A 24,405-nucleotide genomic window follows, 5' to 3' on the forward strand; every position below is an offset into this window, starting at 1 on the left:
TAGCTTTGAGTTGCACAGCTCAAAAGAGCTTATCCTCCTTACCACCAAGGATAAGCAATGGAATCATCTGGAACACTATTCTCAGGAAACATACGAATGAAGATAAACAGATGTCAGTCCAACCTCTCCAAACAATGTTATCCTCATTCTGATTTTTTAAAAACTTTAAGATATTGAGTAATAAATAAAGTAATAAAAATGTCTTGAAAGTCTCTTGAAGCTTTTGCCTTGTCTTTTAAACAAAGATTGTTCTGAATGACCGAACAATAGATGTGAGGCAGGATTTCACATCTGGAGTCAACCTGGAGAATACAGCCCATCCCTGTGTAAATGCCCCCTGTGCCAATGGAGGCTCCTGTGTGCCCAAGAAAGATGGCTATGAATGTGATTGCCCTTTGGGTTTTGATGGGCAACACTGCCAGAAAGGTAAAAAAAACATCTTTTTATTTTGTGCTGAAATTGTAAAATTTTCATGTGTGTAGAGTAGTCTTGCTCAGAGAATGAACTTACAACAGCAAAGCTTAAAAAGGAATGTTAACACATGGTGACAATCCCAATAATTATGTTTTGGATATTTGGTCTCATAACTGTGATCCTGTGTGGCAAAGTAGAGAAAGGAGGTATAGTTGGAGCTAATAACAATTGATACTCATTTTATTTATTTATTTAGTAAGTTAGTTAGTTTTATCCCACCTTTCCTAAGGAGCTCATGGTGGTATACATAGTTCTTCCCCTGTCTGTTTTATCCTCCCAACAACCCTGTGAGATGGCAACTGGCCCAAGGTCACCCAGTGAGCTTCATGGCTGAATTGGGATTTGAACCCTCTTCTCCCAGGATGTTAGGCTGATGCCACAACCACATTCAATCCCTTCTTAACTCGTTTAAACTAGTAGTGAGTTCGTGGTAGTGAGTTTAAAAAATCAGTTATCCTTTTCTTGTGATCAAGTATCTTTTTTTATCATTCATCTGTCTCCAGTTGGATGCATTGGTTGACCACAAGTTCTAGTTTTAAGAGAGGGGAAGAAAACATTCTCCATCGCCATACTGTTCATTATTTTATAAACCTCTATCATTTATCAAGTCCCTTCCTGACGATCCACCAGGACCAACTAGAGAAGCCTTCTTTCATATTTCATACATATGGTCTACTTTTTAAAAGCTGGCTAACTTCTGTCCCTCCAGATGATGTTGGACTCCAACTCCCATCAGCCCCAACCATAATGGAGGGTGGTCCATTAAGGTAAATGGTGCACTGTCCCACCAACCTCAGTCGGCCCCCAACCAGTCCTCACCTGCCTGCCTTTTTAGTTACAATCAGTAATGTGGTGGTACTGCCTGTCATTGGTCCTGACTCTACGTCCTCTTGGGCTGTGTACATGTTACGAGCTTAAAACACAGCTAGTTTGTTCTCCTTCTCAATTCGGATCAAAGTTGGTTTGAGGGAAATTCAAAATGCAGTATTTCATAAGAAAGAATAGGATAGATACAGGATAAGTATGGATTGTGAATAACGTGTGCATACTGCTTCCCAAACCTGTGGTGGAGGTGCATTGGATACAAAGCAAATGGGAGTGTGTATACAGCCTTGGTCTCCCTGCCTTCCACCCCAGCAGTCCCAGTGGGCACCAGCCAACACTGCCCAGCAAGTATGACCAATAGACAGGGATGATGGGAGCTGTAGTGCATCAGCGTATGAAGTCTTGCCCTCTTAAGAACATAAGAACATAAGAAGAGCCTGCTGGATCAGGCCAGTGGCCCATCTAGTCCAGCATCCTGTTCTCACAGTGGCCAACCAGGTGCCTGGGGGAAGCCCGCAAGCAGGACCCGAGTGCAAGAACACTCTCCCCTCCTGAGGCTTCCGGCAACTGGTTTTCAGAAGCATGCTGCCTCTGACTAGGGTGGCAGAGCACAGCCATCATGGCTAGTAGCCATTGATAGCCCTGTCCTCCATGAATTTGTCTAATCTTCTTTTAAAGCCATCCAAGCTGGTGGCCATTACTGCATCTTGTGGGAGCAAATTCCATAGTTTAACTATGCGCTGAGTAAAGAAGTACTTCCTTTTGTCTGTCCTGAATCTTCCAACATTCAGCTTCTTTGAATGTCCACGAGTTCTAGTATTATGAGAGAGGGAGAAGATCTTTTCTCTATCCACTTTCTCAATGCCATGCATAATTTTATACACTTCTATCATGTCTCCTCTGACCCGCCTTTTCTCTAAACTAAAAAGCCCCAAATGCTGCAACCTTTCCTCGTAAGGGAGTCGCTCCATCCCCTTGATCATTCTGGTTGCCCTCTTCTGAACCTTTTCCAACTCTATAATATCCTTTTTGAGATGAGGCGACCAGAACTGTACACAGTATTCCAAATGCGGCCGCACCATAGATTTATACAACGGCATTATGATCTCGGCTGTTTTATTTTCAATACCTTTCCTAATTATCGCTAGCATGGAATTTGCCTTTTTCACAGCTGCCGCACACTGGGTCGACATTTTCATCGTGCTGTCCACTACAACCCCGAGGTCTCTCTCCTGGTCGGTCACCGCCAGTTCAGACCCCATGAGCGTATATGTGAAATTCAGATTTTTTGCTCCAATATGCATAATTTTACACTTGTTTATATTGAATTGCATTTGCCATTTTTCCGCCCATTCACTCAGTTTGGAGAGGTCTTTTTGGAGCTCTTCGCAATCCCTTTTTGTTTTAACAACCCTGAACAATTTAGTGTCGTCAGCAAACCTGGCCACTTCACTGCTCACTCCTAATTCTAGGTCATTAATGAACAAGTTGAAAAGTACAGGTCCCAATACCGATCCTTGAGGGACTCCACTTTCTACAGCCCTCCATTGGGAGAACTGTCCGTTTATTCCTACTCTCTGCTTTCTGCTTCTTAACCAGTTCCTTATTCACAAGAGGACCTCTCCTCTTATTCCATGACTGCTAAGCTTCCTCAGAAGTCTTTGGTGAGGTACCTTGTCAAACGCTTTTTGAAAGTCTAAGTACACTATGTCCACTGGATCACCTCTATCTATATGCTTGTTGACACTCTCAAAGAATTCTAATAGGTTACTGAGACAGGACTTTCCCTTGCAGAAGCCATGCTGGCTCTACTTCAGCCAGGCTTGTTCTTCGATGTGCTTAGTTAATCTAGCTTTAATAATACTTTCTACCAGTTTTCCAGGGACAGAAGTTAAGCTAACTGGCCTGTAATTTCCGGGATCCCCTCTGGATCCCTTTTTGAAGATTGGCGTTACATTTGCCACTTTCCAGTCCTCAGGCACGGAGGAGGACCCAAGGGACAAGTTACATATTTTAGTTAGCAGATCAGCAATTTCACCTTTGAGTTCTTTGAGAACTCTCGGGTGGATGCCATCCGGGCCCGTTGATTTGTCAGTTTTTATATTGTCCATTAAGCTTAGAACTTCCTCTCTCGTTACCACTATTTGTCTCAGTTCCTCAGAATCCCTTCCTGCAAATGTTAGTTCAGGTTCAGGGATCTGCCCTATATCTTCCACTGTGAAGACAGATGCAAAGAATTCATTTAGCTTCTCTGCAATCTCCTTATCGTTCTTTAGTACACCTTTGACTCCCTTATCATCCAAGGGTCCAATTGTCTCCCTAGATGGTCTCCTGCTTTGAATGTATTGATAGAATTTTTTGTTGTTGGTTTTTATGTTCTTAGCAATGTGCTCCTCAAAATCTTTTTTAGCATCCCTTATTGTCTTCTTGCATTTCTTTTGCCAGAGTTTGTGTTCTTTTTTATTTTCTTCATTCGGACAAGACTTCCATTTTCTGAAGGAAGACTTTTTGCCTCTAAGAGCTTCCTTGACTTTGCTCGTTAACCATGCTGGCATCTTCTTGGCCCTGGCGGTACCTTTTCTGATCTGCGGTATGCACTCCAGTTGAGCTTCTAATATAGTGTTATTAAACAACTTCCAAGCATTTTCGAGTGATGTGACCCTCTGGACTTTGTTTTTCAGCTTTCTTTTTACCAATCCCCTCATTTTTGTGAAGTTTCCTCTTTTGAAGTCAAATGTGACCGTGTTGGATTTTCTTGGCAATTGGCCAGTTACATGTATGTTTAATTTAATAGCACTGTGGTCACTGCTCCCAATCGGTTCAACAACACTTACATCTTGCACCAGGTCCCGGTCCCCACTGAGGATTAAGTCCAGGGTTGCCATCCCTCTGGTCGGTTCCATGACCACCTGGTCTAGGGAATAGTCATTTAGAATATCTAGAAACTTTGCTTCTTTGTCATGACTGGAACACATATGCAGCCAGTCTATGTCCGGGTAGTTGAAGTCACCCATTACTACCACATTTCCTAGTTTGGATGCTTCCTCAATTTCATATCTCATCTCCAGGTCTCCCTGAGTATTTTGATCAGGGGGACGATAGATCGTTCCCAGTATTAAGTCCCTCCTGGGGCACGGTATCACCACCCACAACGATTCTGTGGAGGAGTCTGCCTCTTTTGGGGTTTCGAGCTTGCTGGATTCAATGCCTTCTTTCACGTATAGAGCGACTCCGCCACCAATACGTCCTTCCCTGTCCTTCCGATATAGTTTATATCCAGGGATAACCGTATCCCACTGGTTTTCTCCATTCCACCAGGTCTCGGTTATGCTCACTATATCAATGCTCTGCTCTAAGACCAAGCACTCCAGTTCTCCCATCTTGGTTCGGAGGCTCCTAGCATTAGCGTACAGGCACTTGTAAGCAGTGTCTCTCTTCAAGTGTCTTTGGCACTTGTGGTTACGCCTGTGGTAATTTTGCTCTTCTGAATTTATATGCTGTGCCCCTGCTCTCATAATGCCTACTTCTAGGCCTACCCCTTTTACAATTTCATCATTTCTTTGGTCTTTATCCCAGGGGGCAGGTTTATTCCGAACCGGACCTTTCTCAGCTCCTGTCGGGTTTCCCCCCTCAGTCAGTTTAAAAGCTGCTCTGCTACCTTTTTAATTTTAAGTGCCAGCAGTCTGGTTCCATTCTGGTTCAAGTGGAGCCCGTCCGTTTTGTACAGGCCCGGCTTGTCCCAAAATGTTCCCCAGTGCCTAACAAATCTGAACCCTTCCACCCGACACCATCGTCTCATCCACGCATTGAGACTGCGAAGCTGGGCCTGTCTGGCTGGTCCTGCGCGTGGAACTGGTAGCATTTCAGAGAAAGCCACCTTGGAGGTCCTGGCTTTCAGCATCCTACCTAGCAACCTAAATTTTGCTTCCAGGACCTCACGGCTGCATTTCCCCATGTCGTTGGTGCCAACGTGCACCACGACCACTGACTCCTTCCCAGCACTGTCTACCAAACTATCTAAACGACGGGCGATATCCGCAACCTTCGCACCAGGCAGGCAAAACACCTTGCGGTCTACACGCCCATCACACACCCCACTGTCTATGTTCCTAATGATCGAATCACCCACTACAAGGATCCCTCCACCCCCTGGAGATATATCCTTGGCACGAGAGGATAGCTGCTCATCCCCCAAGGAATGGGTCCCTTCTAAGGGATCGTTTCCCTCTTCCTCAGCTGATGCTCTCCTTCCCCGAGACCATCGTTGTCCATGATAGCAGGAGAGCTATCATCGTTGGAGTGGGACACAGCTATAATGTCCCTGAAGGCCTCCTCCACACACCTCTCTGCCTCTCTCAGCTTTTCCAGGTCCGCCACCTTGGCCTCAAGGAAATGAAGTCGTTCCCGGAGAGCCAGGAGCTCATTGCACTGAGAGCACACCCACGACTTCTGTCCAACAGGCAGATAGTCGTACATGCTGCAGGCGGTGCAAAACACTGGAAAGCCCTCACACCCCTGCTGGCTTCTTACCTGCATAGTTTTGTTTAAGGTTTATTACGTCAATGGGTTGGAGACTGCGGTTTAGTTGAGGTCAGGGAACAGACGGGCCCTGGCCTCCTCGCCCTGCTGCCGAACTCTTCTGCAACAATAGCGGTAGATGTGGGCTGTATTGAGATTTGAGTATAAGTGAGGCAATCACACGACAACTTGAGTGTGTGCTTAACTTTGCACTAATTGATACATTATACCAGTTTGTGTTGTGTGAATTGGCCTTATGGGGAAGAAATTGCTGTTGACAATTCTCAAACACAAATCTTGAATACAGAAGATTCATGGGTGGAGGGGGTAGTTTGTTTCTGTTGCTGTTAGGCTTTTGATTTGATTTGGTTGTTTCCACAAAACTTGGATTTTGTTCATAGTGTGCAATAACATACCAAATTTTTGTTTCTTTTGTGAATCTTGTGCCCACTAAAAGTGGAGTTTTACAGCTTAACAATGACGACACAAGACTCGTGTGATTTACAGTAAAGAGCACTCCTTTTGACACTTGCAAATATAGAGAATTGCAAATTCTCATGATTAAATTGTTATAGCTCCCTATATACACCAGCAAAGTGTCTGTACTTTTATAGTATTTTGAAATTTTAAAAAGTTCCAGTGCTAGGATTAAAAATCTCTGTTGCCGCGCATGAGAGAGGGAAGCTTCATCTTGTCTTATTCAGTGTGACTTAGCTTATGCCATTAAGCAAGGGGATTTATAGGCCTTGTAACTTTATCCTCATTTGTGCTAAGTGCTGGTGCTGCAGTGCGACCTCTAATCCTTTGCTATGCTTTGGCTGTCTTGTAATTCGACAGCAAGAAGAAATCCTTCCTCAGTCGCACATTGAAGACCACCAAAGAATTCTTTGCAAAAGTAAAGGGTGGAGGTTTTTTGTTGTTCTTCCTCTATACTCAGAGGAGCTAAGAACTGTTATTTTTCCAGCCAGTGGATTTCTTAAGTTAGTCAAAATTCTCAAAGGCTAAAATTCTGCAAGCAGATTTATTCCACTAGGTGGTAGCATCCTTCTTCCATACAAGTCTGCCTCTGCTGAACAGGAGAGGAAAAGATGCTGCTCTTGAAGTGGCTTCAGAGTTTAAGAGACCTTCCACATGACACTTTATTGTGGACTCTGTGCTCCTCATGCATGCTGGTTTTTCACAGCGTCCACATGACTTTGTCCTGACCAAACTGCCATTCCAGATTTCCCCCCATTTCATCCAGATTCACTTTTTTTATGACTAGGGACAATAATATGGGGTGGTATTTAGATGAGAGTGAACTCATGTGGATGCTGCAAAAAACTTGCATTCATTAGTAGAACCAAGTCCATAATAAACGGCATGTGGAAGCACTCTTAAGCGACAAACATCTTGCCAGCAGTAAACACGTGAATTACAAAGAGCAGATGGATGTTCCTCACCACACAGTAGACTCACACTGGGAAAATAGGGCAAGGGGCTCCAAGATTTTAAAGATGAGTGTGTCTTCCCATCACACATGTTTACATGCAGGGAACACGTTCCTCTAGCGTAACACTGGAAAACGCAATTGCCACATCAAGACAAAGTTAACTTAAAATTGTTAAAGAATTTCAGCTTTAATTTGTTATCCTTTTCTAGATAAAACACTGGCCCACTGGTACAGCTAGGACTGGACCGTAGGGCTTCAGCCAACAGCATCACAGCCCATCCTCTGTAATTACTACCCAGAGAGTAGCAGATGATGAGGCTAGTGGCAAATAGGTCCCCCACTGGCACCTGCCTGGCCCAGGCATGCCAGGCCTTTGCAGGGCTAACGCTGGCTGCCACAACATTTTTTCTTATTTTTAAAAAAATCCTTTCTCCATTTAGGGGACAGCTAGTCAGACATGTACATGGTTACAGATGCTAATTTTATTATTTTTCCTTTAAAATATTTTTATCTTAGTCTACAACAAAATAATGTTTATTCCAAAGGAAATGTTTTTACCGTCAGGGGAGCAGAAGCAATCTCCATTTAATCTCCAGAAGCAATCACAATGTTGCTGTGATTTAAGTGAGTTTTAAATGTCCCCAGAGTAATTCTTTTTTGTTTTTTTAATATCTCAGGAAGTTAGGAACAGCTATAAAGAGTGTAATGTGCTTCACTATTGAAGAAATACACATGGCCATCTAAAATATGATATGGCCAGATGTAGATGTTTAAATTAGCCATCTCATCTAATGCCTGTGACACACATACGCATGGTGAGATCATTAAGTGCAGGGTCTAAAATTACCTCCCTGCACCACTGTAGTGGCTTGGTTGAGACAAACAGTAGTCCTCTCTGCACAAGCATCTTGGGAACTTGTAGGGGCTTTGGCCAGGCTTGACAGTGCTCTCATGAATACTCTGTGAGAACCAGCACATCCTCACGGGGGCAGTACATGTGTGATTTGCATGGTCACTCAGCCTGTTTTGGAGACCATCTTGACTGTGCCAGAGACCACCTTGACTGAGAAATGCAAGACTGTCTCCATGCTTGTTGGCCTCTTTCCATCTGGCCTGAGAGGGTGGAGTCCTGACCAACTATAAGAGCAACTACTACTTGGAGATGCCAGAAGCCATCTTCATAGTGGGGTGTTGTTTGGGGGCTTTTGTCTGGGCCAAAATTCAATTCATTTATTTTTTTGCTTTTATTGGGATTGTTTTTGTATTGTTGAACCGTATTATGAATTCTAAGGCTATTGTTTCCATTTATTGTATTTTCTTAATAAGATGTTTTCTTCAACTTATTGTTTAATTATTTGAATTTTGTTTTGTAGTAGTGAATTATGTAATTTTTTTCTTGTTGTAAATCTCCTTGAGCATAGATTGCTGTGGAAAGGTAGCATACAAATAAGCCATCATGATGATGATGATTAGCACAATCAATACAAATTGCAGCAGCAGTATGAACCACATGGAGATTATGGCCCTTACAGATAACATCTCTGCATGAATGCTGCAGAGCCAGAAGCCCTGCAAAAGCACTAATGTGAAGGCTGCTGTTTATCTGTGTGGAATAATCCTTTCATGATCTTATTTTGATACCTAATGCCTGGTTCAAGAATTATGAAAGCAAAACAACAACAAAAAGGCTAAGATTTTGCATCCTTAAAACTGGGTGCTTCTTTCAAGATGGGAAGGGGATTCTTTTGCTGCTGAAAAATAAAATCTAAATGTTCTTCCGTTTCATGCTGCTGCATTACAGAATGTGGAAATTACTGCTTGAACAGTAAGTAGTAACTGTGAAACGCGTTCCGCAACTGTGAGTGTGCATTTGAGAGTTCCTGGTCCATCAAGCTAATGGAACCATTTAGACTGCTTTTTGTGAATGTCTGTAGATAACAGCATAATCCATAATTATTATCCTGGATGACAATGTAATGCTGCAGCATTTGGTATGTTAAAGCTCATAAACAGCCTCTCACCTTGCTGTCTGTTACTAGTGAGAATTGCCATCAGGTCAACATAAGTATATAAGTATACATGAGCAAGTGGGTTTATAAACATTGTAGGAACTGGTGCATTTTGTGAGGTTGCTTGCATGGCTGATATAAAGAATTTGAGGGAGAAGAAGAGTATGCTAGGTGGACAACCCTTGGAACTGCAAGAGAAGTATTACTGGTGCAAAGCGTATTCCAGAAATCTATTGGATTTCTGTGGAAACATTGAAAATGTTTCTTTTTCATTTCAGTGAGAAAAAAGGAGCTTGAAGCCATGTGGCCAATTCCCAATCTTCGCTTAATTCCTGCCATTTCCTTGCCGAAGAATTCCAGTTATACGGAGGGAGTGAGGGTAGAAGGGAGAGTCCTTAATCTGTGTGTCATATAGCCTAGCTGCTGCATTTGAAGTGGATAGAATTTGCCTTTAGCAAGACTGGGGAGATCATTAATTTATAGCTACTTCCTGCCATAGTTAAACTTTTGAAAGTCCTTTTTATTTTAGAGGGACAGATTTAAAAGAATGTATTAATTTCTCCATTGAAATCAATGGAATGTGCATGTTTATTCAAGACTAAGCTCCACTGCATTCAGTGTAACTCATTCTCTTGTGTAGCAAGCATGGTTAGGAATGCCGCCTTCAGAATGCATATATTTGACTGGACTGTGCTCAAAGAGAAAGTTTCCTATCCTTCCTGCTGAATAGCTCCCTTGTAGTCATATATCAACATAAGCTGATTGAGAAATAAATAGCACCTTCATTGTGTTGTACCCATTGGTCGTGAACCAACATTCAAAGAATTTCCTGCAGATTGTAGTCTTCTCCATGTCATGAAATAAACTCCCATTAGTTTTGCAGTAGAGACATTTAACTTTCTGCTGCACTTGGCTGATGTTGATTGTGGGATTTATAGTTAGAGAGGGATAGCACCCTCTATCCTTACCATATTTTTTGCTAGTAAAAATGCAACTAAATTCATTAAATTCAATGGTATATGGTTCCAAGAAAACTTCAGGTGTTCATAATTACATAACTGCAGTATGATTGCATCCAGAAGTAAAGAAACCTAAGAGTTGGTATACATGTTATAGTTACTGGCCCAGTTCACATGTCATGCCAAGCCAAACCATGGCTAAGCATGAATGGCTGAGCATGTGGATGCTCCCAGTAAAATTTGCACCCACTTCAATCCTCCCCTAGTTAACCTGCTGCCATGCTGCCTAGAGCTAAGCTACAGTTTGGATTAACATTATGTCCAAACCTAGGCTACAGTTCATGGCTTGCCTGGAGCAAGACAAACCAGGAGTGTGGGTTGTAATGCTAGTCCAGACCATAGCTTAGCTCTAGGAAGCATGGCAGCATGTTGAATGGAGGAGTGAAGCGGCCTCGGTTTATACACCGAGCACCTGTGCATTTACACTTAGCCATGATTTGGTTAAGGGTTACATGTGGACCGGGCCCAAATGTAGAAGCCTCTGGAAAACAGCCCCCATATGCAGTCTGAAATGGAAGAGCACAGCGAGAGCTGCACACATGACTGCATGTGATTTGGCTTTTAGGCACACCCAATTGTTGCCGGATTGAATCCAAGGTGTTCATAGACAGGGTTCTGTCTCTGCAGTAAGTAGCAGGGTATGCTGGGAAATCCTGATGAGTGGTCAACTTAATGCATACGAGAAACCACTTGTGTGGTTTCCCAAGCTTGCACATGCTAGACCATCGTTTAGCATGTTTAAAGCCATTCATTTCAGCTGGTTTAAATGTGCAAAATGTGATGCTGGGTTGTGATCTTAGCGTTCAAGAGAAAGGGGGTCATTGTGCCTTTTGCACACCTAGTGAAAGGCACACCTAATAGGGTCAGAAAGAGCTTGGCCCAGAGTATTGCTCTTGATATAGAAAATGCCTGGCTCCATACAACCCAGGCCTTCTCTTGAAGTCTGTGAGCGACGTTGCACACTGGTGCCTGTGTTGTGGATTGCATTGCATTATGACCAACATGGTGCAAGACTCAGGTTCCTGTTTCTGCCACACTAGACATTTTCCCTAATTTCATTACAGATGAAACGGCCATTTGCCTGTCAGGTATTTTTATATTTTGTTACCGTCCCTTTGCTCCCCTGCTTTTCCTCCTTAGCTATTCAGGAAATGACAATGAAGAGAAAACCAGGAGCAGCAGCAGCAGGCAAAAGCCAAAACCTGATAATTTAGGATGGCACTGAGGGCCAAACCACACGTGATGCAGGATATCAAACAGGGGTCTCCTGTTCATTTTTACATTGTCTTTTTCTACTTGTAAGACAAGTGTAGGGGAGGGTTCCAAATTAGATTGAGCTAGTAGCTGAGGATATTTAGCCCTGTGATATTCACCTGATGTAAATCACTCCCTGAAGCTGCAATTGCCCCATGGGGAGAACACAGACTGCTGCCTTGTGCCAGGGGCAGACTATTTGGCTATCCCAGTATTGTCTACTCAGACTGGCAGTGGCTTTCTGCGGTCTCAGTCACAAGTCTTTCCCATCGCCTGCAACCTGATTCTTTTTTAACTAGATGCGCTATGGGTTGAACCTGGGCCTTCTGAATGCAAAACATGTTATTTACCACTGAACAGTACCAGCACTGCCTCTGGGCCTGTATTCTGCCTCCCACACCCACCAGTTGGACTAACAGCAGCGTTGTGTGTATTGGGAGAGGAGGGGGGGAGAGATTTGAAGCATCTTCCACTTGTTTTAAAGTAACAACAACCTTCCCCCAAACAGTGAGAAAACTGCAGTTGAAATATTAAGCTTGGTTTCCCTCCTCTTTATTCATACTGGAATTTACTCAGTAAAAGGATTGTGTTAGGTGTTGAAAGCCTGAGATAAAATGAATGGCTCATTCTCAGTATATTGCCAAAACGACAGCCTTAATGGACTGAGGCGGAGAGAACACAATGAGCCATAATAAAAACTGATCTCTCTTTAGAGGAAGACTGCATTGGCACATCATTTTGAGGATAGTAGTGGGTTTAGTAGCCATCTCAGAGGTGGAGAGTGACTGGGATTGGACACAGAGGAGCTGCTAATCTATGTGGAGAATGATGAGAAACTCACAACTGAAACATTCTGTGCAGTGTCTGAGAAATTTTCGTCCATGAAGGGACTCCATTTCAAGCAGCGGGTTCAAGCCCTTTCTGCCAGTGGATGTACAGTGTGGGAAACCTGTGGCTGTCCAGACATGTTAGACTCCAGCTCCCATCATCCTCTACCATTGTCCATGGTGTCTGGGGCTGATGATACAGTTGGGAGTTCACAGCATCTGGAGGGCCAGAGGTTAGTCAATTCGAGTACAAGTTCTGAGAGGAGACAGAGCAAAGGGGAAAAAAATCTTGCCTCACCTTGTCTTGGAAAAGACCATTGTGGTTCAAACACACAGAGACACACGTTTAGCCCTCATAGATAGTTTGGAGAGTTGAGTGAGGCAGCTAGTTCAGAGCCTGGAGAGAAGACGGTGCTGGAGAGAACTGCACTGGAGAGAAGAGCTAGAATTTGACCATTGCTAATGGTAGATGTGGCCAATCTATGGTTCTCTAGGTGTTGCTGAACTACAATCCCATCATCCCCAGCCATTAGCTATGCTGGCTGGGGTTGATGGGAGTTGTAGTTTAAGAACATCCAGAGGACTACAGCGTAGCCACCCCTGGTCTGTAACATTGTAATGCTTTTAAAACTTATCTCCAGATGGGTAGCACAGCTAGCAGGAGGAAAAAGGAGCGTGAGGATAAATTTAAAAAATCCTCCAGGTACTCATACGAACAAGGTAGAAGTTTGAATTAGTTGGCATTAAAGCCAGATTTATCAAATTCACACTTTCCGAAACAGTATGGGAACCAAAACACAGCCCTCCTTCAAACTTTGCAATTATCCAAATTTTATGATGCAGTTGTCCAAGCAATGATTACAAAAATGCATATATTAGGGGAAAGTGTGAATAAAAATGAATACATTAGTGAAGATACACAAAAAATGCATTACATAAGGAAAATTGCATGTAAAAATGTTTGTTTTTTATATTATTAATTTCAGGAATATACAATACATATCATTTTCGATTATTCAATCCACTGCTCTCCCCTTTGTCAAAAATGCACACTGTCAAAAATGCAAAAATGTGCTTCTCAGAAGAAATTCACACTAAAATGCTAAAGAATTTCCATGAGGATTTTTTTTTTAAAAAAATTGCAAATTGCTGCAGAAACTTGGAGAATTGAATCTACGATTGGAAAAATGAGAGACCTAAAACTGACAAGAGTCTTCCATCCCTGGGTATTAACACTATAGCTCAATCTAGATACAACACATTTCGGAGAATTCCTTCCTCTGGGTTATTATAAATATTCAAACAACATAAGAAAGAACATTAATACAAAGGTATAGGATGTTCCCTTATCTCATACTAAATAAAATATATCATGTTTAAGTTTTAAAAAATTACCACAAAAACATAAAATATATTAACATATATATGGAAATCTTTCTAAAAATAGCAAATTAAAAAGACTCTTAAAAGTGAGAAAGCCCTAAAAATGGAAAGTACTCAAAAGCATGCTTAGTAAGTCTCAGAAGAGAACCAAAAAAACATTTGTTAAAATATATATTGTTATGTGCCTCCAAGTCGATTGCGACTTATGGCGACCCTATGAATCAGCGACCTCCAATAGCATCTGTCATGAAACACCCTGTTCAGATTTTATAGTTCAGGTCTGTGGCTTCCTTTATGGAATCAATCCATCTCTTGTTTGGCCTTCCTCTTTTTCTACTCCCTTCTGTTTTTCCAAGCATTATTGTCTTTTCTAGTGAATCATGTCTTCTCATTATGTGTCCAAAGTATGATAACTTCAGTTTCATCATTTTAGCTTCTAGTGATAGTTCTGATTTGATTTGTTCTAACGCCCAATTATTTGTCTTTTTTGCAGTCCATGGTATGCGGAAAGCTCCCCTCCAACACCACATTTCAAATGAGTTGATTTTTCTCTTATCCCCTTTTTTCACTGTCCAACTTTCACATCCATACATAGGGATCGGGAATACCATAGTCTGAATTATCCTGACTTTAGTGGTCAGTTATATCTTTACATTTGAGAACCTTTTCTAGTTCTCTCATAGCTGCCCTCCCCAGTCCTAGCCTTCTTCTGATTTCTTGACTATTGTCTCCATTTTGGTTAATGACTGTATTGATAATCCTTGACAAGTTCAATGTCCTCATTGTCAGCTGTAAAGTTACATAAATCTGTTGTCATTGCTTTAGTGTACTTGACATTCAGCTGTAGTCCAGCTTTTGTGCTTTCCTCTTTAACTTTCAGCAGCATTCGTTTGAAATCTTTACTGGTTTCTGCTAGTAGTATGGTATTGTCTGCATATTTTAAATTATTGATATTTCTTCCTCCAATTTCCACACCTCTTTCATCTTGGCCCAATCCCGCTTTCCGTATGATATGTTCTTCTTACAGATTAAACAAATAGGGTGATAAAATACACCCCTATCTCACACCCTTTCCGGTTGGGAACCAATTGGTTTCTCCGTATTCTGTCCTTACAGTAGCCTCTTGTGCAGAGTATAGGTTGCGCATCAGGACAATCAGATGCTGTGGCATCCCCATTTCTTTTAACGCATTCCATAGTTTTTCATGATCTACACAATCAAAGACTTTGCTGTAATCTATGAAGCACAGGGTGATTTCCTTCTGAAATTCCTTGGTCCGTTCCATTATCCAACGTATGTTTGTGATATGATCTCTGGTACCTCTTCCCTTTCTAAATCCGGCTTGGATGTCTGGCATTTCTCGCTCCATATATGTAAGAGCCTTTGTTGTAGAATCTTGAGTATTACTTTACTTGCAGGGGATATTAAGGCAATAGTTCAATAATTACTGCATTCCCTGGGATCGCCCTTCTTTGGAATTGGGATGTATATTGAAGGCTTCCAGTCTGTGGGCCATTGTTTAGTTTTCCATATTTCTTGACAGATTTTTGTCAAATTTGGACAGATTCAGTCTCAGTAGCTTGTAGCAACTCTATTGGTGTTCCATCTGTTCCTGGTGATTTGTTTCTTCCAAGTATTTTAAGAGCAGCTTTCACCTCACATTCTAAAATTTCTGGTTCTTCATCATATGGTTCCTCCATGAATGAATCTGTCATTCTTGCATCTCTTTTATACAGTTCTTCAGTGTATTGCTTCCATCTTCCTTTTATTTCATCTCGGTCGGTCAGTGTGTTTCCCTGTTGATTATTCAACATCCCTACTCTTGGTTTAAATTTCCCTTTCATTTCTCTAATCTTTTGGAACAGGGCTCTTGTTCTACCCTTATTGTTGTTCTCTTCTATTTCTATGCAACAACTGTCGTAATAGTTCTCTTTGTCCCTACGTACTAGTTGCGGTATAGTTGCATTTAGGGTTCTAACCGTGTTTCTGTCTCCTTTTGCTTTTGCTTTCCTTCTCTCTTTAACCATTTTAAGAGTTTCTTCAGTCATCCATTGAGGTCTTTCTCTGTTTTTAACTAGAGGTATTGTCTTTTTGCCTTCTTCCTTGATAATGTCTCTGATTTCACTCCATAGTTCTTCTGGTTCTCTGTCAACTAAGTTTAAAGCCTCAAATCTGTTCCTTATTTGATCTTTATATTCTTCTGGGATGTTATTTAAATTGTATTTTGGCATTATGATTGCTGTGTTGTTTTGCAGTCTGCTCCTGGTCTTGTTTTGGCAGAAAGTATGGAACTTCTCCATTTTCTGCTACCAGTTATATAATCAATTTGATTCCTATATTGACCATTTGGTGATGTCCACGTGTACAGTCATCTTTTTGGTTGCTCAAAAAATGTGTTCGCAAGAAACAAATGATTGGCTTCACAGAATTCAATTAAGTCTGCTTCATTTCTATCTCCTAAGACCCATTTTCCCACAATTCCTAGTTCTTCTCTGTTCCCTACTTTTGCATTCCAGTCCCCCATGATTATCAGCACATCTTGTTTTGGTGTGTGATCAATTTCTTCCTGTACTTCTGCGTAAAATGTCTCCAATTTCTTTTTTTCTGCATTTGCCATTGGAGTGTAGACTTGAATGATGGTTATGTTAATAGGTTTCCCGTTTAATCTCACTGATATAACTCCCTCAGACCTTGCGTTATAACTCCTAATTGCTTTTCCTACATCACTTCTCAGTATTAAAACAACCCCGTTTCTTCTTAATTTCTCATTTTCTGCATAAAATATTTTGTAGTTGCCTGATTGAAAATGTCCCATTCCCGTCCATTCTAATTCACTCACGCCAAGTATTATAATGTTGATACGATTTCTTGCTTGACATTTTCTAACTTTCCCTGATTCACGCTTCTTACGTTCCGTGTTCCTATTGTGTGTATCATACAACTCCAGACTCTCCTTTCGCATCTGTGTGCATCAGCCTCTGGGCTTCCTTTCGGCTTTCACCCAGCCACGTCATTAGTCACAGTGATACTCGTACTTGTCCTTTGTTCTTCCCCAGTAGCTTGGCGAGTGCCTTCTGACCTGGGAGTCTCATCTTCTAGCACTATCTTGTGTTGCATTGTGGATACTCTGTCCATAGGGTTTTCGTGGTAAGAGGTATTCAGAGGTGGTTTACCATTGCCTTCCTCTGAGTTTGGATGCCTCTTAGTCTGGTGTTTCAGCTTTGACCATTCCGCCCTGGGTGCCCCTGCAAGGAGTCTAGCCTCTTGGTCTAGACTCCTGACGGCATTGCTCTCAACCCCTACCACAACCACATTAAGATGTGCATCCTGGAGGGGGAAATATATATAGACATATCTATATAACTATATAACTATATCTATATCTATCTATATCTATCTATCTATATCTATCTATCTATATCTATATCTATCTATCTATATCTATATCTATATAACTAGCCTAACCATTTCTAGGAGCAATTCTCACATATAACAGACATTAGACTAATTCCTATTGCTGCCCTTAGCTCCTGCTAGGAGGAAGGGCAGGATATAAATCAGATAATAAATAATAAGGAACCTCTAAAATGAAACCTTTTATATCAACCAAAGAACTAGTTGCCTAAGAAATTAGGTGTTACCAATGAAGCGGAATTATGGAGAGAACGTTCAACAGGTGCAATGCTTAAGGTTAATAGAATGGAATGAAAATAGAATGTTAACCCTTTACTGGCATAAAAGTTCCTGGACCTAAAGATAGTAGATTGGAAAACAAGTAGCAAAATAAAACAGTGGAATAATGAAGGAACAAAATCTTACATGTGTATTCACAGCAAAGGTAGGAAATCCATTTCCACATTGAGATCTGTTGGGATTAGACTGTGTAGGGCAAGGGTCCATTTTAAAATTTTGTAGTTTTTTTTTTTTTTTACAAAAATGATTTTATCTTTTATTTATTTAGTATGAAAAAATGTTATACTTTACTATATTTTGTACTTAAACTCCCTTTTCTTGTTTGTGCAATTTGTTAATAGTGCCCCTGAAGCCTGAAATAAAGTATATTTCTACTTAGCACCTAGAGGGTTTTTTAATCTCTTCTGCCCTCCCCTTAAAATTCCTGAACCACAGTGCTTGCTGTTAGTTCATTACTGGACTGAGTTATTGTTTTACTTGGAACTATGCCTCATAGATATATGAGAAATTTAAAAAGGGGGGAAGATTCTGTTCCTGAGAGAGCACTACCCACTTTCCCTTGGATGGAGAGCAAATAAATACAGGATCTCTCAACTTTGGTTGTTACCTTCTCCTTCTACCGTTACTTATGGGATTAGAAAAGAACTGCGGGAAGACAATGTACAATCCCCAAAGTCCCCATCCAATAGAATCCCTTGAAGGTATTGCCCTGTGTTCTTTTTTAGGCATTTTAAAGGGGTTAAAAGAGATTTTGCTTGCCATTCTAGCATGATGGCACATCGTTTAAGTCACATTACGAGGAGCTTGTTGACCAAGTATCTTCAGCAGGTCCACGTTGTGCTTTCTTCTTCAGCTGTTGATAGGAACTTTTTCATTTATAAAACTTGCCATCTTAATGTGGGTTTTCCTTAATTTTCTAGCTGTTATGGAAGCCATTGAAATTCCACAGTTCATCGGTCGCAGCTACCTCACATATGATAGCCCAGATATTCTTAAAAGGTAAAGAGAGTCAAAGCTTGGCTAGCATTTGTAGAGATACGATCTGAGGTGAAGAAATCTGGTTGCATGAGTGGCCTCTTCTTGAAGAGAAAAGTGTTTCTTTGTTTCACGCAGATGCAGACAGATGTTAAAATGGGGCCTTTGGGTCACTGGCGAATCTTAAATTATAATAAATGAAATAATAAATAAAGAGCATAAGAACGCTTACCAGAACATTAAGAATACTTAATATGCCATAGTGTTACCAAGGTCCGTGTAGTACAGCTTTACCCAGCCTGGTGCCCCCCAGGTGTAGTTGTTGGACCATCAGCCTCAGCCAACATGGCTGACGAGTATGTAATTTTGCCCCTCCTTTTAGTGTGAACTTAAGTTGGAGATAGAGCCTCAGAAGTGAGAGTGCTACTTCTACTTAAAAACACATGCTTGTATATTTAGTGCTGCATTTCTGTATTTGGTCTGCTAGTAGTTATCATGGTTCCCTTGTGTTAGTTCTTTTGGGTTGTACTGATGTTTAAGAGAAGCTTATCTAATTGTCCTGTGCTGCTTAAAATGTGGAATTTTTATTGGATGTTTAAATTTATTTATTTGTGATATTTTTAAAATGTAAACTGCTTACAGATTTCTTGAAAGTATGAAGTGATATATAAATTACCTACATGATAACACAAAAGTAAATGATGAAGGGAGTTGTACTCCAACAATATCTGGAGTTTTTGGAGTAGACTAATCTGGCCCATCCAACAACAGCCCACAAGATGCCATCTCAGAAAACATGGTATACTGTTAGCACAGGTTTGTATGGCAGTTACTACACTGTCAGTGGCTCAGGATCTAAGGCAGTGGTTCCCAAACTTTTTTCCCCGTGGACCACTTGAAAATGGGTAATGTTATTGGTGGACCACTTCATGATTTTTCTGCCTGTTGCAGCAATTGTAATGCACTGTGCTTGATGCTGCATGATTTGTTTATTGCTTCTTTTATTTCTCATATTGTATTTCATTGCATTACAATTCACACACCATAGAATTAAAATTGAAATACAATATAAGAAATAAAAGAAACAATAAAAGTACAGTTACAAATCAATATGAATATTTACTATGGACATGCCACAGACCACCTGAATGAAATTCATGGGCCACAGTTTGGGAACTCCTGGTCTAAGGCTTGAACAACTAATAAATTATTCTGGGCCACGTTTTGTGGTATTCCACTGCTATTTAAAACAAAAGACCAGAAGGAATAAAAACAGATGGACAGATTAGATTAAATCTGACCCCAGCCGGTTTCTGCATGTGCTTCAAATCAAGTCTGTACCATTTCCCTATAAAATACTGAAAAATCCTTTTAAAGTTCGCACACAGTTACTAATCAGTTTTTAAATGCATTAAATTACTTATGAGGACTATATCTTTCCTATAGATAGCATCCTCTTGGAGTAACTAGTGTTTGCAGTTGAAAATACAGCTGCAATTCCTCCTGGGAGCAACAGTATCTGATGTGCTGTCACTCTTGGGAGACTGTGCAGAAAACAAAAACAAAACAACATGGCTGCTCCCAGAGAGCAATAGGATGTCATCAGGTCCTCTCACTCTCAGGGGGAATTGCAGCCATCTTTTCATCTGCTTTTACAAGCTGCTCCAGGTGGCTGTTCTCTGTAGAAAATAAGAAAAATAAAGAGAGGCAGCAGCCATTGGACCATTGGACCAGTGCAGATTCCAGAGGGGACTCATGTCCAGTCTGCACTTTAATCAGGTGAGTCCACTTCAGAAGTTGAGTTGAGTTCTCCAAATTCCTCACCCGAGTAACAAGGAAGTCTTGGGCCAAGTTGTATGTAGTAAGTATTTTCTGTGCCAGTATTGCAGACATGGTTCACCCCATGGAAGTGTGAACTGTAAAATGGTTTCCATAGTACTGCAGTTCACTTTTTAAATAAATAAATAAAACTGGGTCTCTCAGAAAATAAGCAACTATACAGAACTATTGTTTTGTTCTGGAAAACCACAAGGCAAGAAAGTCAGAATCTTAACTGTTAGAAGAGATAGGGAGATAATGTAATCCAGCCCTCTCTGACCTCACACCCACACCAAACACCTTCCTGAGTTAGAATCTTCCAAACATTACATCATAGCCACAATAATTCCTCTACAAATTAACATGCCTCATCCAGTTTACTGAAAGAAACATCCTCCGTTTCTTTCAGTACTAGCCATGATGGAGGCATTATGCTCCCAAACACCAATTTTGGGAAACCACAGGGGGGGAGAGCACTCTTGTGCTCAGGTCCTGCTTGTGGGCTTCCCATGGGCATCTGGTTGGCCACTGTGACAACAGGATGCTGGACTAGATAGGCCACTGGCCTGATCCAACAGGTTCTTCTTGTGTTCTTACATTCTGTTTTTCTTTCTAACATGAAAAATGTGGCTGTCAGATTAACAGCAAGTTATTTAGACCAAGTTCACTCAGCACCATCCATAGATATAAATGGAAGACATGAATATCCATGCATTTTCAATAGACCTATAAGATAATGTGTGATGCAGCTCTATGCCCAGATAAATTGTGTGATCCACTGCCCCCTTCCTCCTGCCCATTTTTAAAAGGGAGCAATGATTCTCTGCTGGATTGGACCAAAACACCTATCTAGTTCAGCATTCTGTTTTCACAGTGGCCAACTAGATGCCTCTGGGAAGCCGACAAGCAGGACAAAAGTGCAATAACACTCTTCCATTTATGATCCCCAGCACAGCTGACATTCAGAGGCGTATCACCTCTGATACTGCAGGCAGTACACAGCGATCATGATTAGTAGCCATCAGTAGCCTTATAATTAAAAAAAATAGGTCATATCCCCTTTTAAAGCCGTCACTTTATCTTGTGATATCATATTCCGCAGTTTAACTAAGTGCTGTGTGAAGACATTTCCTTTGCCTGTCCTGAATCCCCCATCATTCAGCTTCACTGGATGGCTCTGGCATCCAGTTTTATGAGAGGGGTGGAGAGAAGCTCCTTTCTGTCCACTTTTTCCACACCATGCATAATTCACAAGACTGATCCATGCCACGTGCTAAGTTGTAGGCATGTCCTGAGCATTTTTCTCTCTCTCTTACTCTCACCATGCCTTTGGAAGGGCTACTTTTAGTGAGTGCCTGAGTGGGGCCTTTGTATTCTAATCAGATGTGTTTGAAGAAAACAACAAATGAAACTTCTCCTTTAAAAAAACCCCCAAATATTTGACACTTTTACATCAGGTGGTGCTTCATGCCCTTGAAGCTAAAATGGCAAATGCAGATTCAGAGGAAGAGAAGATTCAGCTGGAACTGAAGCATAAAGACACATTTCTGAGTTAAACCTTGTATGTTAAGCTGCGTTAGGGGAAATGATTGATTACAGAGCTTCAGAGGCATATTATTTTCACTGCACCATTCAGATGCTATTCTGTACAATTTAATAGTATTTTCCTCTCCACTAAACAGAGTGTCAGGATCAAGAACAAATGTGTTTATGAGGTTTAAGACTACATTGATGGATGGTCTCTTGCTGTGGAGGGGAGATAGCCCTATGAGACCAAACAGTGACTTCATCTCTCTAGGTCTTCAAGATGGTGCCTTGGTCTTTAGGTAAGCTGCTTGTATCTCCTTGCCCATCATTTTGCTCCAGCAGGGGATTTCTAATTCAAGCACGTGTGTAACTCTCTTACTCATAATACTAATCCATTTATGTAAGTACAGGAGAAGGATCCCATGTGCCTGCATCCTTCTATATATTGAGTGGGTAGGGACAACTCACATATGCGAGAGTGGTGTGTGCTGTTTCGTGTGTGTGTACATGTTTCTTGCTGACCCTGAGAAACTCAGGCTACTTTCTAATACTTTGAACAATGGGATAACTCTGCTAGGCGTGAGGGAAGTCTGCCAAGGAGAAGATAATATTTATTCTAATTTCTCTTGGTTCTTTTTGTTACTCCCAACATGGCCTTGAGTGGTCCCTTACACAGTGGCTCAGGATTGCACGGCGAGTCACACAGAAGGGGGTGTGGGGTGGGAATTCTAGTCCGGCAAGCTCCAGGGCCTCATAACAGTGCACACCGCTTTTGTTTAGAAAATATTTAGTGTTGCGATATGAGAGACCATCTAGCATTAAAATAAACCTAGCACTGAGATTTGGCTGCTCACTTCTCACTGCTGTGAGAGGAACTAGTGGGATGATTAGGGATACAGGGTTTGGAATATGCACAGACCTAGTATCTGTTCCTAAGCTGTGTACACACAACATTTAATTTTAGAATCAATGGAGTCTGAGTGCTTGTTTTTTTCTCTATGTAGTCCACACACAGTCTTGTTCTGTTGCATATTTTTTGCCCCTAAGAAACTGGATTTATTCTGAAAATAAAACCTCATCGCAGATTGATTCTGTGTTACCCCACAATGTTTCCATTTGAAAACAGATGAGAATAGATGTAGGCAGTCTTGGCAATGGGGTGTGTGTCCCCACCTGCCCAATGATGTTGTGGGTGGGCGTATACCAAGATTGCAATAACCACTTCATTCATCTGGGGCATGTGCAAGGAGGAAAAACATGTGGATAAACTAATCAAGGAGAGAGTTTTAAACGCGTATCAAGTAACAACACCCGCCCTTATGGACAGCAGGACCTAGAATCAATCTAGATTGAAAGCAGCATGTTGAGGACAAGCATGAACAATTCCATATTGAGAAAAACCTCAACTTTATGCTATGAATGGGTTAGTGTGTGTGCAGCCCCAGTCTCCCCTTGGGTACAATCTTAGGGGGAAATACTGTGTGAATGAGCACATACATGGTTTTAGATCTGGATGATAGAATATGGCTCCTCTTGAAGTAAAGGTACATTTCCTGCTTGTACAAGTCTGCAGGAACAAAAGTGATTTTTTTAAAAAGATGAACAGAGTGTACAAGTTTGTTTTGTCCCATGGGATAGTGGAGAAAGATAAGATCTACCTTGTTGTTTGGCTTCATATTTTATTTAATCCACTCACTGTCTCTGTAACATAGTAGAGCGTTTTCCGACTCATTATTCTGAAAAGCAAATGTTCCTTCTGCCAAAAGTGAAATGTAAACCCAGGAAACGACAGACAGTAAACTAGCTACTGTATATGTCCTCTAGGGAATTTCCGCCCATACTTCAATGTCTCAGGAAGTTTTCAAATGCACTCTCCCCCCCAAGCCCCAGTCAGATTATGAGTTTATCAAAGAGCCTGCTGTTTCTTTTTGTTAGTTTCTCTTTTTTTTTTTTTAAGATTAAGTAACCCCAGAGTCTTTTGAGGAAGCAGTTGTCACTCTTGGTATGATTATACATGGATGCAATGCAGTAAAAATGCTGTTTTCACAGTGTACCGTAAAAACACACTATAGGAGACACCTCTGGCAACGCACAAAGATATATTAGGAGCTGCTGGCCCTCTGAAAGAGGGTATATTCAAAACATGTTGGGCTACAGCACAAAAGCTTTTTCATAACAAACTGTTTGCAGCATCTTTTTGAGGTCTGTCTGTTTGCTTCTACTTGGATTATCACAATTTTGCCCTCCTCACTTTTATCAAGAACTCTTCTGCCAAAAAGATTCACCTCTTGATGCTCAGTCCATATGATTACCCCCTTCTTAAATGCCTACATTTAGCTTCCAGGCTGCTTTCAACACAAACTCCATGCTATCTCCGGCTCAGTGGTAGAGCATCTACCTTGCATACAGAAGGTCCCAGGTTCAATCCTCAACATCTCCAGGTAGGACTGCAAGAGACCTCCTACCTGAAACCCCAGAGAGCTGCTATGCATCACTGTAGAGGCAATACTGAGTAGGAATGGGGAAGAAATTTGATTCAGGTTGCGCTTTCCACACCAATATAAGGCCTGAAACGTAGCCACATCCTTTGAAATTCACACATATCTGAATTTTGCGATGCAGTTCTCCAACCAAAGAATGTTTACAAACAT

At 41.3% G+C, this 24,405-nt stretch overlaps 1 protein-coding gene across 4 annotated transcripts in view; it reads left to right on the top strand.

Moving 5' to 3' along the window:
- The window catches only part of EGFLAM (EGF like, fibronectin type III and laminin G domains), a 169,024-nt gene that overhangs the window by 134,067 nt on the left and 10,552 nt on the right, over positions 1 to 24,405 (top strand). For all 4 annotated transcript variants that reach the window (XM_061616668.1, XM_061616689.1, XM_061616659.1 and 1 more), the window contains exons 18-20: positions 246 to 426; positions 18,355 to 18,433; positions 21,910 to 22,053. In XM_061616668.1, coding sequence (XP_061472652.1) covers positions 246 to 426; positions 18,355 to 18,433; positions 21,910 to 22,053 — 404 coding nt within the window. The remainder of the gene's footprint in view (positions 1 to 245; positions 427 to 18,354; positions 18,434 to 21,909; positions 22,054 to 24,405) is intronic.

The sequence above is a fragment of the Rhineura floridana genome, chromosome 1 (genome assembly GCF_030035675.1).
Source record: "Rhineura floridana isolate rRhiFlo1 chromosome 1, rRhiFlo1.hap2, whole genome shotgun sequence".
Taxonomy (NCBI): Eukaryota; Metazoa; Chordata; class Lepidosauria; order Squamata; family Rhineuridae; genus Rhineura; species Rhineura floridana.